Consider the following 17,062-nt stretch of genomic DNA (forward strand, 5'->3'; position numbering starts at 1 on the left):
AAGGTTTCTTAAAGGAAGGGAAATACCCTCTAAAACAAAATGATAAATCTTTATCTATATTACAATTTAACAATGTAGGAAATCAAACCACCAAAAACAAAATTATCATAACAGACAAGAACACAAAACTTGTTTTGTCACTGATGCAGAAAGTTTCATTTAGATTCAGAATAAATTTGATAAACCTTTTTTAATTGGAATGTTCAGTATAATTATTAGGAACTTGAACATTGGGATTTCACTTGGTCAGTAGCTAATAAATATAGTTATACAGTAAGCAGGAACTGGGTGTCTTAAAGTAAAAAGAAGTGGGAGGATATACATTTCAAAACTGTAGAAAATACAGAGAATATTCTGGATCATACCCCCTTTGACCACAATGAATAGCAGACTACAAAAGCAGTATCTTATCACTGGACTGCAGTGTGGATTCCACATGTTTGCGTTTGATAATAACACTATTGCTGGATTTCTTACAGGTTTTCTCTCTGATAAGGTAAACAGCCATTCACCTTTAGGAACTGATCCTGGATAAAAACCTGACAATCATGCCTAGACTAAATTACTTAAATATTACTCTATGGCACCTTGGGGAATTGGGAATTTGTGATTCTTGCCCTATTCTTCCCTAGCCTAGACACTGAAGCTCTTGTACAGTCAGATACAATATTGTGTCCTATTTAGAATTGGGGTAGCTAATTTTGGTAATCTAGTGCCTGCAGCATCTGTATTTATTACAAGAACAAAGAAAAGTTCATTGTAGTTAGCAGGGAGGGCATGAGTGTAATTGACTTGGGAAGTTTTCTTATTTATTTTCAGTTGAAGCAGTAGTAATTGTATTAAAAAGAGTATTTTAATCTTTATGTATTTTAAAATCAGAATTATCCCCAAAGGAACTGTAACACATCAGCTATAAACAAAGGGTTATGTAATATTTTGAAGACTTACAAAACCAGGTGGATTGTAAGAAAGCTATTTTTTCTTATTTGTGACACGTAAGCTACAGTGTTCAAAATTTGAAGACTTCTTTGATGACTCCTTAGCCAACACGAGTAAGACTTGGTCAAACAAAAAATTGATTCATATAAATGTATTAGAAATGAATCTGTAAACATTGTATTTACTATAGTGTTATAATTATAGCCTTCAAAATGACTATTTACCCTACCTGTATACAGTGCCTTGCGAAAGTATTCGGCCCCCTTGAACTTTTCAACCTTTTGCCACATTTCAGGCTTCAAACATAAAGATATACATTTTTTATTTTATGTGAAGAATCACCAACAAGTGGGACACAATTGTGAAGTGGAACGAAATCTATTGGATTTTTGAAACTTTTTTAACTAATAAAAAAATGAAAAGTGGGGCGTGCAAAATTATTCGGCCCCTTTACTTTCAGTGCAGCAAACTCACTCCAGAAGTTCAGCGAGGATCTCTGAATGATCCAATGTTGTCCTAAATGACTGATGGTGATAAATAGAATCTACCTGTGTGTAATCAAGTCTCTGTATAAATGCACCTGCTCTGTGATAGTCTCAAGGTTCTGTTGAAAGCGCAGAGAGCATCATGAAGACCAAGGAACACACCAGGCAGGTCCGTAATACTGTTGTGGAGAAGTTTAAAGCTGGATTTGGATACAAAAAGATTTCCCAAGCTTCAAACATCCCAAGGAGCACTGTGCAAGCGATCATCTTGAAATGGAAGGAGTATCAGACCACTGCAAATCTACCAAGACCTGGCCGTCCCTCTAAACTTTCAGCTCAGACAAGGAGAAGACTGATCAGAGATGCAGCCAAGAGGCCCATGATCACTCTGGATGAACTGCAGAGAACTACAGCTGAGGTGGGAGAGTCTGTCCATAGGACAACAATCAGTCTTACACTGCACAAATCTGGCCTTTATGGAAGAGTGGCAAGAAGAAAGCCATTTCTCAAAGATATCCATAAAAAGTCTCGTCTAAAGTTTGCCACAAGCCACCTGGGAGACACCCCAAACATGTGGAAGAAGGTGCTCTGGTCAGATGAAACCAAAATCGAACTTTTTGGCCACAATGCAAAACGATATGTTTGGCGTAAAAGCAACACAGCTCATCACCCTCAACACACCATCCCCACTGTCAAACATGGTGGTGGCAGCATCATGGTTTGGGCCTGCTTTTCTTCAGCAGGGACAGGGAAGATGGTTAAAATTGAGGGGAAGATGGATGCAGCCAAATACAGGACCATTCTGGATGAAAACCTGTTGGAGTCTGCAAAAGACCTGAAACTGGGACGGAGATTTATCTTCCAACAAGACAATGATCCCAAACATACAGCAAAATCTACAAAGGAATGGTTCACAAATAAACGTATCCAGGTGTTTGAATGGCCAAGTCAAAGTCCAGACCTGAATCCAATCGAGAATCTGTGGAAAGAGCTGAAAACTGCTGTTCACAAACGCTCTCCATCCAACCTCACCGAGCTCGAGCTGTTTTGCAAGGAAGAATGGGCAATAATTTCAGTCTCTCGATGTGCAAAACTGATAGAGACATACCCCAAGCGACTTGCAGCTGTAATCGCAGCAAAAGGTGGCTCTACAAAGTATTAACGCAAGGGGGCCGAATAATTTTGCACGCCCCACTTTTCATTTTTTTATTAGTTAAAAAAGTTTCAAAAATCCAATAGATTTCGTTCCACTTCACAATTGTGTCCCACTTGTTGGTGATTCTTCACATAAAATAAAAAATGTATATCTTTATGTTTGAAGCCTGAAATGTGGCAAAAGGTTGAAAAGTTCAAGGGGGCCGAATACTTTCGCAAGGCACTGTATACTAATTACCAATAAAAAAACAAAAATACATTTAGCAATGTAGAAAAGAGGTGTTAGTGGGGCCAGCAGGGGGCGCTCACCCTGCGGTCCATGTGGGTCCTAATGCCCCAGAATAGTGACGGGGACACTATACTGTAAAAACAGGCGCCGTCCTTCGGATGAGACGTAAAACTGAGGTCCTGACTTTCTGTGGTCATTAAAAATCCCAGGGCGTTTCTCGAAAAGAGTAGGGGTGTAACCCCGCTTCCTGGCCAAATTTCCCATTGGCCCTTACCAATCATGGCTTCCTAATAATCCCCCTCTATGAACTGGCTACATTACTCTGTTCTCCTTCCCACTGATAGCTGATGTGTGGTGAGCGTTCTGGGGCACTATGGCTGCCGTCGCATCATCCAGGTGGATGCTGCACATTGGTGGTGGTGGAGGGAAGTCCCCATTACCTGTAAAGTGCTTTGAGTGGAGTGTCCACAAAAGCGCTATATAAGTGTAAGCAATTATTATTATTATTATTATTATTATTATTATTATTATTATTAATAAAAGTACAGTACTGCTTTATGGGTTTTGCTTTACCTGTCAAAAAGGTCATGAGCCACTAAATGGAAGATGTACACTAGTTATTAACAAATTAAAGAACTTTCAGGCACCTTTGAAGAAATACAGACAAAAATTAAATTAATTTCCTTGTTTCTCAGATAACAGTGGCTCCAGGAACATTTTCCTTGAGAATTTTCTTTTTTATGAACTCAAGAATGTCTTTGAAATACACTAATTACTGAGAGTCTAAGAAATGTGTGATAAGCCCTCGTTAACACCTCAGTTCCTATTAACTCATTTTTGCACTTTAAAGATTTGTCTTCATAACAGCACCTCACTAGGAAAAATAAGTCCCTATTAAAATCTGGCTCCTCCCATTAAGTGACATTCTTTAAGTTTAATAAACTAATACTTCTTCCTATCATGTAAGTTTACATTTAACTTAACAAATTACAATATGTTCTGAATGTGGTAGCTGGAGTCCTGTCTTGGGACCCTTGCACTGGCATCCTATTTGGATGAGAACTGATTAAATAGTTTATGTTCAGAGCAGGGTAGCATACTATAGTGGTATAGTGGTATAGTGGACAGACTGGGAGCAGAGTGCTGAAAGAACCTTTTTCAAAGATTTCTTTGGGCTGCCTTAAATGAAAACATTGGATGCCTTTTTGTTTGCACTTTTAATTATTTTTTAAATTAAGCTGTGGGAAAGTCTCTGGGTTCATGACTGGTGCTTGATTGTTCAGGTCCCTGCTGCAGTTGTACTTAGAGTGGCATACTTTACTTCAATTGCTCCAGACCACCCAGCTCTGTACGTGTGTACCACTGTTTGCTGGGGGGGGTGTTTTGTTATGGACCGCCATCCCATCCAGGGAGGGAGACTTGTGTTCCCATTACCTTAACTTCATGGATAGCAAGAACAGTTTTGAGCTGTTAGGCTGTTCTGGCTCAAATACAGAACAACCTTCCAATGTTCGAGACTCTGTGCTGTGGTTTCCCACTATCTAGGCGATATTGTTTTCTTTGCTCAGCTGATTCTATTTTACTATGTGTTCCCACTGTTGAGCTGGACATTATGAGAACGGGGAATTTGTATTTATGCCCCAAAGCTCTGGAACACTATCCCAAAAGAAATGGCTAAAAACACTGTTTTTTCAAATATTGTTTTCTTGGCTTTGTAATTTCAATTTTATTTTGTGTAATGTGCTTTTTATGTATTGTAAAGATGCCTGTAAAGGCACTATATAAAATAAAGTTAGATTTTTTAGCGAATCACCATTAGACTATCTACAGTAATTGTCCCGCTCATAATTGTCCTATTACATTCAAGCCTATTGTAAATGCTAAATTCAACACTTGTGTAATGGTACAGTACATAAACAAATGCCACATTATGCATTTGCAAGTATCATTTGCAGCCACTGGTTTTGCATGCTGTGTCAAGTTTTTTTTAATGTAATTTTTCTCCTTGGATATTAAACGCAAAGGTAGAAAGATAAATGTTTCGATATAACCTTAAAATATAGTCTTCTTTTTTCAAAAATTATATGACAACATATAAAATACATAAGCTTTCAACCCAAATGGAAAGCTCTAGAACCATCAATGTTTTTTTAATAGTATATCACAGCAAATGTGGTTTAACTCTCTATTACAAAACTTATTTCAATGATTAATATATTTTTAATAAATCAAGAGATCCTATGATGATACTGTAATGAAAACTACATATGGACCAGCATTGAAGTTAATTTCATGATGCAAAATTCAATATCTATTATATTCTGCTAGTTTCCATGGATTTGGGTTTTAAATGAAACTAATACAAAGTGAGAATTATAATATTATTTTATTATTAGAATTAGTTTCATTAGATAGGTCCTTAACTATTTTTTCACATGCATTAGGTTTAAGTTCTCCATTACTTCACTATCTAAATAATGATAATTCTTATAAGCTCTATAAAACGTAATACTAAAATCAACATTAATAAAGAAACAACATAACTCGCTATTGAAATTTCAAAGGGCAGGCTAGATCAATGTACATTCACGCAAGCTAATATTGATTTTTCCAAAACACTACATTTTTATTTTCATCACTACACTTTCAAGAATGTATAGATAACAGAGAAACACAGGTTTGGAACAAGTACATATTTACTAAGATCAAGACAAATTATTTATTTGCAGCAAAAAAAAATTCTGCATAGCCTTTATGTTTTTTGGAAAACCTAATAATTACTTTGCAAAATTATGTTCCAGTAATTAAAAGTGTAGAAATCAATATATCAGCATTTTCTCTTCTTCATCAATTATTTTCTTTATCAGTATCTTTGAAATCATAGCTAACTGCTGTTTAATTCAGTTTACAGATTGATAAGAGTCAGATTGTTTCTATGTGTCATCCCACAGTTTAAATATCGTGGACATGTTTTGAACTGTGTTATTTAAAATGGAATACAAAACAAAATGATCCCAAGAAATGAATGATGTTAAGTTAAATCAGATAATCTTTGGGTTCCAGCACATGCAAGATGCAAACAAAGATGCCAAAAAATAGTGCATGCCAACAGTTTAAGGTCTTTGCAATATTTCCTGCAGTATTTCATCTACCAACAATGTTTTCATCTAAACACTTGACTAAATTAAATTTCAGTAAATACAGTCTGATCAGTACTTTCTTCTCATGAAGATGTTTTTTGACATTAGAGTCTTTTCCTGATTAGAACCTATTTGACATTAAACAGTTAATACTCTCATTCCCCAGTGCATAGGAACTACAAGGGCAATTGGGGATTCACAAAGTCACAGTGAACACTTTGTTATGTACTCTTTATTACAGTGTTCTTCCTTCTGAAGTGTGGAAAGGCACTGGAATATTCTGGCCTAAAATATTTAAGATGCCTATAATGATACTGTGTATTACTGAGAGCTTCACACTTAACCTTCATGTCCATCTGCTGTGGTGTATAAGAGGACAACTGTCATTTTCTGAGTTTGGCCTTCTTAATCAGCTGAAGACCTTGCTCACCATAAATGAGAGAACTTTCTTATGCTTCTGTTCTGTACTTGTGTACTTTAGTGTACTAAGTTTAATAAAAAGCATTAAAATAAAGTTGTGTTATTATAGTCTTCAAGCAACAGAAATTAAAATAGTACTTAATGTGGTAGTAAAAGTTTACCTTAATCCTTGCACTTTAAAAAATGTTTAATGGAACATTTGCTCCATTTGTAATTAAAAAGACAATAGTAAGTTTACAATACAATATGTTTGTTATGTAATAATTTAAAGCTCTTTTAATTGAGTATCAACTTGAATTATATGAATTATAAAGGAATGCACATGAAAAAGAAAATGCTTCCTGCTTACCTGGCTACATGGTTGATCACAGGTGAAAAGTTTGTGGGCCCATAGAGATGCACTGACTTCAAACTCTGGTAATAGGCATCCATTACTCCATCTATACCATTGCAGTATGGGTTCTGCGGATTTCCATTCTGGAATAGAATACCTCTGTATAAATTTTTCAACAAATACTTAAATATTTATAAGGCTGGCCATTTCACCTTCAATGTATTCTATATATTAAGATGCTCTGTGTAATTGCATTATATAGAGGTTCTTTGCCTTAAGTTATTGTTTTGTTTTCAATTTTGTCTATCATTCACTTACAAGGAGCACCATATACTATTTATTATCTGATGCATCTGGAGACAGACCAACTATTTCCTTATTAAGGAAAAAATGGTAGCAATATCACAGCAAGTCATATACTGATACGATATGAGAACTGAGAGAAAAGAGTGATTCTTTAACATTTTTATTATTAACAAAATTAATATTTTAATTTTAATTTCACAAAAGCAGTAATTAAGCTTTATTTGCTTTAAAACTGTGCAAAGATAAAACATTGTAATGGGTTTTACAATGCTGGATATAGCCTTTCAGTTTAGCTCTTTTAAAATTGGAAATTCAACAATATTTTCTAAACCCACCTAATCTGGATCCACCAATTGTTATCAACAGCAACCACTCATGTACTATACTGGGAGAATCAAGACCTGTAGACATGCTTCTGTGACAGAACCACTTGTTATAGCCATTCATCCTGAACACAGAGCAAGACCAAACACTTGCAGGATAATTATACCGAATGGAGGAGTGACATACAGTATCTCAGTGAGTAAACTGCAGGAATGTGGGAGATCAGCAGGTTACATGAATTACTCTAGCGTACAAAGCTGCATGAACTCTAACTGACTCTAGCCTAGACAATCTAATTGGCAGGTAACCACCTAAGAACAAGAATAAAGGTTACAAACAAGAGGAGGCCATTTTGGCTGTTTGGAACAGATTAAACACCAGGTAACAGCATTGGTGTTCATAAAAATGTCTAAAAGAAAGAGAATAATGTGTACTAGATACAAACAAACCCAGTTACCCACAGGCAGAAAATACATTTATATACAAACAGAAGTGAACTAAGTAAGACAGAATAAATACAAAGCAGCATATAAGCAGATTAACAAGTAAAGGGTTTATTCCATGCTGAAAAAAAAAGAAGAAAGAGAACACAACGTTTCGGCCGTGGAGTCTTCTTCAGGTGTGAGCATAATAATGGCAGTGGTTTAAATTTAATCCAAACTTAAAAAGCTACCACAAGCAGTTAGGAGGCAATGGTTAGGAACAATGAAAGAGAAACTAGGGAGGGAGCAGCTGAATGTTAAACTGATGCAGAATGCACAATGAATGCTGGGATAGATGGAACTGAGGGCTAGTATTAATACCAAGTGTACAAACTTAGTTTTAAAAAGATGTCCATTACAGCTACAAGTTACTTGTGTAAGAAAATAGCATTTGAAAAGGAACAAGAGGTTGCGGTAAAAACATTTTATAAAGTCATCAATTACAATTATCTACTTAATAATAATAATAATAACATCACTTTATTAACCCTTTACAATTTCTTGCATTAGGAATTATCTTTTCACATACCCCAGCTTGCTCTCCATGAAACACACAGATAGGGAGAGAGCCAGGGGTCAGTCTGCCATAGGCTCTCAAGTTAAGGGCCTTACTCAGGAGCCCAATGGAGTAGGATTCCTCTGCCGGCTGCGAGATTTGAACTGGCAACCTTCCAGCCACAGGGGCAGATTCTTAGCCACAGAGCCACCGCTCCGCCCCAAATTACTTATGTAGTTTTATAGTTATAGGATTAATAGTTAATTTATTATACATTCAGTACTGTAATGTTGTCCAATGCTTCATGAAAGAAAAAGTAATCCCTTACACATTACTTGTAACTGTAATGGATTACTTCTCAAAAGTAACTTACCCTGACACTATACCCTAGTAGCTATGATTGCAAGGAACTACTGTGTCTTTCTTCCAAACTGTCATTACAAACTTCAATTAAAAATATATATTCCATAAACTAATTTCTGTCTATACACATGGGCAGCAGCATGATAGTAGTACAGACTGCTTCCTGGAATATATCAGGTTAGGTGGACCATGCCAAGCCACATAATAAAGCAGTGTGGCTTATTTTGTAAAAATGAGGCTGAAAGACTGAAAAAATAAGTAAATACAAGCAACTTTCTATTCAGAGAAACAACTGAATGTGAAAGTTAACATTAAATTAGTGAGTCACAGTAAACAGTAACATTTAATTTCAGGACTTAGGAAAGGTTAGGAAACTTCAGTGATTAGTAATCAGGAGTAAATAAAAAAACATCCTTATTGTTCTTGCTGGTGGACTGCTTTAGTTGTTAACTCATGGGGTTAACAATTTACCTCTTAATGAACATGCATACAGAAGAACACCTAACATTCATATAGACATACCATACAACTTCAGCAACTTTGCTGAGACCTTATTTGAGAGACAGTCAATAACATAGTCAAATATTCATAGCCATATAACCAATAACTTAAACAATTACTGTTGAATTTCTTTTCCTGTTTATAGTGTTAGCACTGGGCCCCATCTTAAACAGAGCACTAGGTAAATTTGTAAGATATTTATTGTGTGTATTTATGTAATTACATTTTATAATCCCATTTATGGAAATAATCTTAGATACATAAATAATTTTACCAGTGTCTTACAGGTACATCATTTTAACAAAAAAATCAATAAATATGAGCAACAAATGAAATACATTTCCAAATACCAATAGACATTTGTTTTCATTGTCCATTCTCTGAGCTGATCAGTCATTTAGTGGCACTGATCCAAAAAACATGATCAAACCCAATCATCCATTTAATTATTTATGATGTGTAGGCTGATCTCAATTGGATTAATAAACTATAAAAACATAAAATGTATTAAATTAAATACAAGAACTGAAGTCTGGTACTTGCCTAATCAGACATTTTTAACCCTAAGACTACTGAAGCACAACATTTGTGAAAAATACCACTAATACAAATGGTCTCCTAGAGATAACTAATTATTACTGTTATATAACAACATTTCCTATGGTGTCTTGGATATACAGGAATTTATGCCTGTTGTTAATTAGGCACACAGCAAGATATTTGCAATTCATGATGTTATTTATCTTTGTCTTAAGGCAATTAGTATGACGGCACAGACGAAAAAGACATAAAAAGCATTCAGAAATTGTTGTAAAATTATTATCAGTAGGAATGTATAAAAATAAACCTCAGCTTACAGAGTGTTGCACATTACTTAAAACAGCTTAATTAAAATGTTTTATCAATTGAAAAACAAGTTTCTGACTACTATTTGAACATGTAAGTCTCCTAGTGAAGTTTAAATTGGACACACCAGGTTTAATAGATTGACTGGTATCCAGTGGGAATCACGTTCCACAAGTGGAAAAGTGCACACTTTACTGGCTCTGTGGTTAATTAGACACTCCCAGAGATCGGTAATCAGGTGTACAAATGCAGTCATCTAGAATGCGCGTCAACATTCACGACAGAAGAAAGCACTCTGCGGTAATCCATAATCCTGTCCAGAATACTGCTCTCAGCCCTTCACAGTTCAAAACAAATCAGCACATGCACTTGTGTTACGTGAGATGTTACTGAAATTGTAGCTTCATTTATTATGTTTTTTATTGGTCTAAGTCATTATATTTCTTGAAATATATAACATTTTATATATTATATAAACATCTAAAATACATAGCCTAGCTACATTTGTAAAATATATATTTAAAATATTTCATATATTTTAAAATATATATAAAGATATATTTTTCTGAAAAGGCGATAACATGTAATGAATGGAGGCTAGATCATAACCTTTTCCTGGTTTCATGGAAATTCCCAGAAAAAAAGGAATTTGATGGGGTAACTATAAACTAATCAAAACAATTTAAATTGTTCATGTTGCAATTTGTTGTTATCATTGAGGTACACATTGCTCGAAACATTTTAATATCATTTTGATGATCATTTGCAAAGCAGTGATGTAAATAATTCCTTCAATATGAAGGCAGTATACACAATGCTTCCCCACTTAGTGCATTTCGAAGGAAATACTACACCATGAAGAGCAAGGAACATTCCAAGCAGATCCGAGACAAGGTTCTTGAAAAATACCAGTCAGGGCAAGGATATAAGAAATTTTCCAAGGCATTGAATATATCTCAAAGCACAGTGAAGTCCCTCATTAAAAAAGGTGAGAAAATATGGAACAACTGTGAATCCGCCCAGAACTGTCCATCCTCCAAAACTGAATGTCTGGGCAAGAAGCCACCAAGAGGCCTACAGCAAATCTAAAGGAGTTACAGTCCTCCATAACAGAGATGGGAGAAACTGTGCATGAGACAACAATAGCATGCACACCTCATAAATCTGGCTTGCAGGGAAGGGTGGCAAGAATAATGTGATACTGTATGAGTTTGTTGAAAAAAACTCATATCACACCTTTGCTGGAGTTTTCCAAAAGGAGAGACTTGTTGAGAGACTTAACAATTTGGAGGAGGATTCTATGGTGTGATGAGACCAAAATTGAACTTTATGTTTGGCGCAAACCTAACACAGCACAACACACTGAGAACACCATCCCTACAGTAAAACATGGTAGTGGCAGTATAATGCTTTGGGAATGCTTCTCTGCGGCAGTGACTGGAAAACTAATAAAGATAAAAGGAAAAATTAATGGGGCTAAGTACAGAAAAATACAGGAGAAAAACGTGCTGCAATCGGCAAGAGCACTGAGACTTCGAAGACGATTCATCTTCCAACAGGACAATGACCTGAAACAGAGCAAAAGCCACACTAGAGTGGCTTAAAACCAAATAGGTTAATGTCCTGAAGTGGCCCAGCCAAAGCCTAGACCTCAATCCAACTGAGCATCTGTGGAATGACTTACAAAATTTTGCTGTTCACAAACTGTCCCCATCCAACTTGATGGAGCTTGAGCAATTTTGCCAAGAAGAATGGGCAAAAATTCCAGTGTCAAGATGTGCAACGCTGATAGAGACTTATGCAAAGATACTCAAAGCTGTAATTGCTGCCAAAGGTGGTCTTGCCAAGCATTAACTCTGGGGAAGTGAATACTTATGCATTCAATTATTTTCTGTTTTTCTTTCATTTTGACATTATAGAGTATTTTGTGTTGACGAGTGCCAAAAATTCCCATTTAAATATACCACGGTTCCATGTTGTAACACAATAAAATGTCCAAGGGGGGTGTACACTTTCTATAGGCACAGTATATCACTTCATAGAATTCTTTAACTTTGTAACTCTCCTCTTGCTATTTTTGACATTACTTTCATCAATCTAACTGATACTGTACAGTATGTGGGACGTCAGGAAATGTAGCTTTTATGTCAATGTATTTAGCTCATGCACCAAATAAAAACTATATGCTGTGATTGGTGAGGGACATGCTTCCTGATCTGTTTTAAATTGATAATTTAAACAAATTTAAAATAATTTTACAGGTGTTATATTAATAAACATCACCCACAAAATCCCAAAGTATTGTAAATGTTTGTTTTATGGCCTTTTTTCTCATGTTGGAGCTAATACTAAAAATATATTATAAGGCCTGAGCGAGGTCAGCATGATTGAAAGGCAGATTAGCATGACTGTATGAAACACTACGTAATAATTTCTCAAAAATTATCAAATGTGCTCATCACTAGCTGCTACAAAAAACCAAATAAGAATATGCCGCAATTGATTAGTGTCTGCTTAGCTCACAGAATTATTATTTATGTATCTAAGATTAAACCGAGAAGAATATATTTTTTCTTAAAATTAATAAAATATCTAGAATGCACTGAGTGGAATATACTGGGTTTAGAAAGCCAAAACAAATGTTCTGTTTTGGGGCACAGGACTCACACACACATAATGAGGAGCAAGGACTATCAAAAAAGAAAAGGATAGTTTCCTACCAGAGCCTCTCATTCATTCATGTCCATCAATTAGAAATTTGTTGATTAAGATATTTCCCTTACAGGGAAAATGCCTTGGACTGTTAAAAGATTTTAAGACTTAGAAAACTTAGAAAGGGATTTTAATTGAAACGCAAATGTGTTTTTTATTAAGCATACGCCTACAGTACATGGGGCAACAACCCACTCTGTAAACTTTGGCTTTAATAAATAAAGCACTATGGTTTTGGAGCATATTGCAACCATGTCATTCCATAAAGTAGGCAGATATGTTAACACCCTTTTTTCTTGTCTCTCAAGATGGGAGGCCATCTTACCGTCTCCATGAATAAAAAGCCAAACACAAAAAGTTGAAGTTAAAGCAGGAGTCATCTAGCCAACATTTTGCAATAGATTATTGTGTAAATTTCACTTTGTTGCTGATATGTTAAGCTTTTGAAACCCAGCTCCAAAGTCATAGAGCTGTATTCATTGGTTAGACTGACTGATCACAAGCACCGCTATATTAACCGGGATATGTAGTTTTTAATTCACTTTGTTTTTTAGCCGTACGTTCGGTCTGAGAATCTCCATGAAGTTGCCCCTGCTATAAACAGCACAGTGAAACTCCCCGCATTTCTTAGTGCTCCAGTTGTGCTGGTTTGTGCTCCTGAAATTATTATGTTGCTTTTGGTCCCAATATTCTTTTATTGAGGGTGGGGCATCCTTCAGCTTCCCTACAACAGTGAAGGACAACTGAACCGTCTCATTCGTTAGTGCTATATTTGTGACGTTACGTGCAGATATGTAGTAATAATAATAATAATAATAATAATAATAATAATAATAATAATAATAATAATAATAACAACAACAATTATAACTTTACTTTACATAGTACCTTTGAAAGTAGCATCTTAAAGTACTTCACGTTAAGTGTAATAAAAATTCTAAGGATTTTCTCATTGCATCTCATTACAATAAATATGCAATTTCAACCCATTAGAATGAGCACATTCCTGCATTAAAAGACAAGTGTTTTATATTTTTATCCAATGTTAATACATTAACATTGAAATATGTTTTGTTAGGAGCACTATGTACTAAGTTGACCAAAGTACTCAAAATCTTTTAAAAAACGCTTTTCAAATAGTTGAATCACAAATTAAATCCCTAGCAAGGGTTAGAAGTGCTAGCGTTTGACCACATGATTCCATTTGATCTTTTTGTTGGAGTGTCCCAGAGGTATTTTTTAATCTGCAAAATAGTTGTTAGTTATGGCACTTGGAGTATCTGATGCTGAAGTATTGATATGTTTTTACTTAATCAAGAGTAGTACTTTACTCACCTGGGTGTTTGAGATATTATCAATGTTTGAGTTAAAAAAGCTTGTGTTTTAGTGACCCAAATTAAGGGAGTTTCAATTGCACAATGGATGTGAATGGAAATTTTTTGAGTAAAGATTCTGTGAAGTAATGAATGATCTAATGTCACTAGTACTCAATATATCAAAGAAACAAATTACAGATATTGAACTGCATACAATAAAATATCTAGCATAATTTGCACAAAACTTTTCTTATTATTTTATACATTTTCATTAGCACTAAATAGTACATTTTCCAGTTAAATTTTCCAACTTTCCAAAGTCATCCCTTCTTCATTGCTACTAGTACTAAATGTTTTCCTTTATATTTGTTTTTAATGTTTGTAAAAATGGTTGATTTGGCAATTAAATGAACAATTTGTAATTGATCAATTAATCCAACCACTGCGATTGAATAATTGTGAGCTTTAGATTGCCTCTTACTGTTAAGAAAATGAAAAAAAACATAAAAAGGGGCAGGAGCTCACCAAGGCAAACTCATGAGATACCCTTCCATCGGGTGGCAGCTTGGCACCAAATCCCAGTGCTGGAAACATCTTATCACTGTCATAGTCCTGGATGATTTCACCAACAGCCTTCAGTGCCATAGCATAAGCATTTAATTGATAGGGGTTCATGTAGTGAAGGGATGTTGGCTGGGCTGGGTTACCTATAAAGAAATATCAAAATAACATACTATTACATTTAGCAACCCACATACAAAACCTCAGATTCTGAAGCTATTTATGAAAGAGACGTAGGGGTTTAATCAATTCACTTGAGAGTTTAAAAACAAAACTGAATATTTTTGTAGATTTTTCAAATTTGTCATTAATGTTTAGTGGTATTATAAGAGGTCAGCAGGTTCAGATAAGACGGAGATCCTTCTCTGAATTGCATTTTCCATAGTAATGTGAGGAATGAGACACTGCCCTTGCTTCACCTGAAATGATGACTGGTCAGGTGATCATTAAGAAATGGGGAAGCAGAGGGTTCCGGAGTCTTCTCTCTGAGGGAAGCATGGGGACTGAGAACAGAGGGCTGAACCTTTGTGTCTGACCTCTCAACAGTGAGAAATAAGTGACTGACTATGGGACTATAAAAAGTAAGATGTAGTGGAGAGAGGATTTGTTTGGGAGAAGATGTGAGGGTTTCGTTATAATCTTATTGTAGAAGCCAGTAAGCAGTTTAGTTGCCCAGTTATAGTTAGAGAGACTAAAAAAGGCTGTAAGAAGTTCAAACATTAGCATAGGGTTTTCCTTTATGTTAGTTTCTGGTTTCCCATAGTCTCCCTATAGCACTGCTCATAGTCATAGTCATACACAGCACTGGATAATACCTTATGGCTGCATTTGTTTGTTTTCTGTGCCCATCTTAATAAAAGATCTCTAAGTTTGACACACCAACTTCTTGTGTGTTACAGTATGTTCAAGAAAAACAAATCTTATACTAGCAGACCTTTTGTGTATAATTCTGAAAACAGCACAAGCACAAATACTTCACAAACCACAACATTATTTGAGTGAATGGGGAGTTACAGAGTGCAGTGCAATAAAAGATTAAAATCTCAGACAAAAGTGCAGATACAGAGCAGCACTGGAGATTAAAATAACTGAAAATATATACTGTCAGCATGGTGGCACAGTGGTTAGCATTTCTGCCTTGCTGTCTTCGATTCAGTTCCTGGGGTGTTATCTGCATGGAGTTTGTATGTTCTCCCTGTGTTTGCGTGGGTTTCCACCAGGTGTTCCAGTTTCCTCCCACAGTCCAAATTCAAACTGGTAGGGTAACTGTGTTCTAGGAACATTGGCCCTGGTATGACTGTGTGTGTCTGTGTTTGTGTCTGTGTGTGTCCTACGATGGACTGGTATCTCATCCAAAGTGTATCTGGCCTTGTGCCCATTGCTTATTGGAATAGACTCTGGCTCCCCAAGACCCTGTGTTAGATAAAGAGGTTAGAAAATGGATGGAAGGATATACTGGCAATAGTTGTGTATTGCTCTAAAGCAATAGGAACACCTTTTTAAAACATTTGGATAATTATTTTTCTCAACAATGCTTTTATTTAAGTTTCAAAACCCCCAAAGGAAAAATAGTCATTGATTTCTTCCACTGGTGCAGAGACACAAACAGCACAATCCAGCATACAGAGAAGCAGAAGAATATCTTTAAGCACTACCTCACTAAGGCTGTTCCTGCTGGTAATTCACTTTCCTCCAAGCAAAGGATATTGATTATTAACTTTTAAAAAGGATTGAGTTCTCAACACAAAGTAGTGTTTGTCTTGACCAACAGGCTTTATAACCAATGCAAAGCTTGGCTAATGTGGTTAGAGATGTATGTGTTATAGATTCTTACTGTGCCTCTTTTAAAAAAGGGTGACTAACCCGTGCAACTTTGTGATTCAGCTCCCTATTCAATAACAGCATGATATTCAAATCTAGATTTTGGAGTCATGCAAAATGCTGTTAGCAATTCCCCCATTTTAAGGAACCATGCTCTTTCAAAGGTTCTGGAATAAAAAACATTCATACATTTCTTGTGAAGCAGCAATTTGTATTTCTGTACTCACCATTTGATGCAGTAAAATCAATGGCCACTGTAAAATTGATCTGCGTCCTGCAAGGGAAATATATTTTCAGGGGTTTTATTCTTCAATATAAATGTCACTAAAACTATAACCAGTGGTAAGTGCTGTAATCTGAATCACTCAAAATAATTTATGATCTTGCTCAGTGCATAGTAGAACCATATCCTGAGTGCAAGATACAGGGCTCCAGCTGTATAACAGATTACACTTTTATCACACACTGCTTAGTTTTCCTATTTTTCTTCTCATTCATTGATTACATATCATATCAGGTGTGAAATAAGTAAAAAGGTTTGTACTAATAAAACCTTTTGTCAGTTTCTTCGATAAAAATGATTACATTATTACCAATACATTTACCAAAGGCTCTGATTCAATGCCAATTTA

The 17,062-nt window shown here is 35.5% G+C and overlaps 1 protein-coding gene across 1 annotated transcript in view; it reads right to left on the reverse strand.

The window, feature by feature from the left end:
- Window positions 1-17,062, reverse strand: part of LOC102683595 (copine-8) — a 166,062-nt gene that overhangs the window by 12,130 nt on the left and 136,870 nt on the right. The window contains exons 14-16 of the mRNA XM_006633442.3: window positions 16,658-16,704; window positions 14,574-14,755; window positions 6,718-6,845 (exon numbers count right to left, since the gene is read on the reverse strand). Coding sequence (XP_006633505.2) covers window positions 6,718-6,845; window positions 14,574-14,755; window positions 16,658-16,704 — 357 coding nt within the window. The remainder of the gene's footprint in view (window positions 1-6,717; window positions 6,846-14,573; window positions 14,756-16,657; window positions 16,705-17,062) is intronic.

The sequence above is a fragment of the Lepisosteus oculatus genome, chromosome 7, assembly GCF_040954835.1.
Source record: "Lepisosteus oculatus isolate fLepOcu1 chromosome 7, fLepOcu1.hap2, whole genome shotgun sequence".
Classification (NCBI taxonomy): Eukaryota; Metazoa; Chordata; class Actinopteri; order Semionotiformes; family Lepisosteidae; genus Lepisosteus; species Lepisosteus oculatus.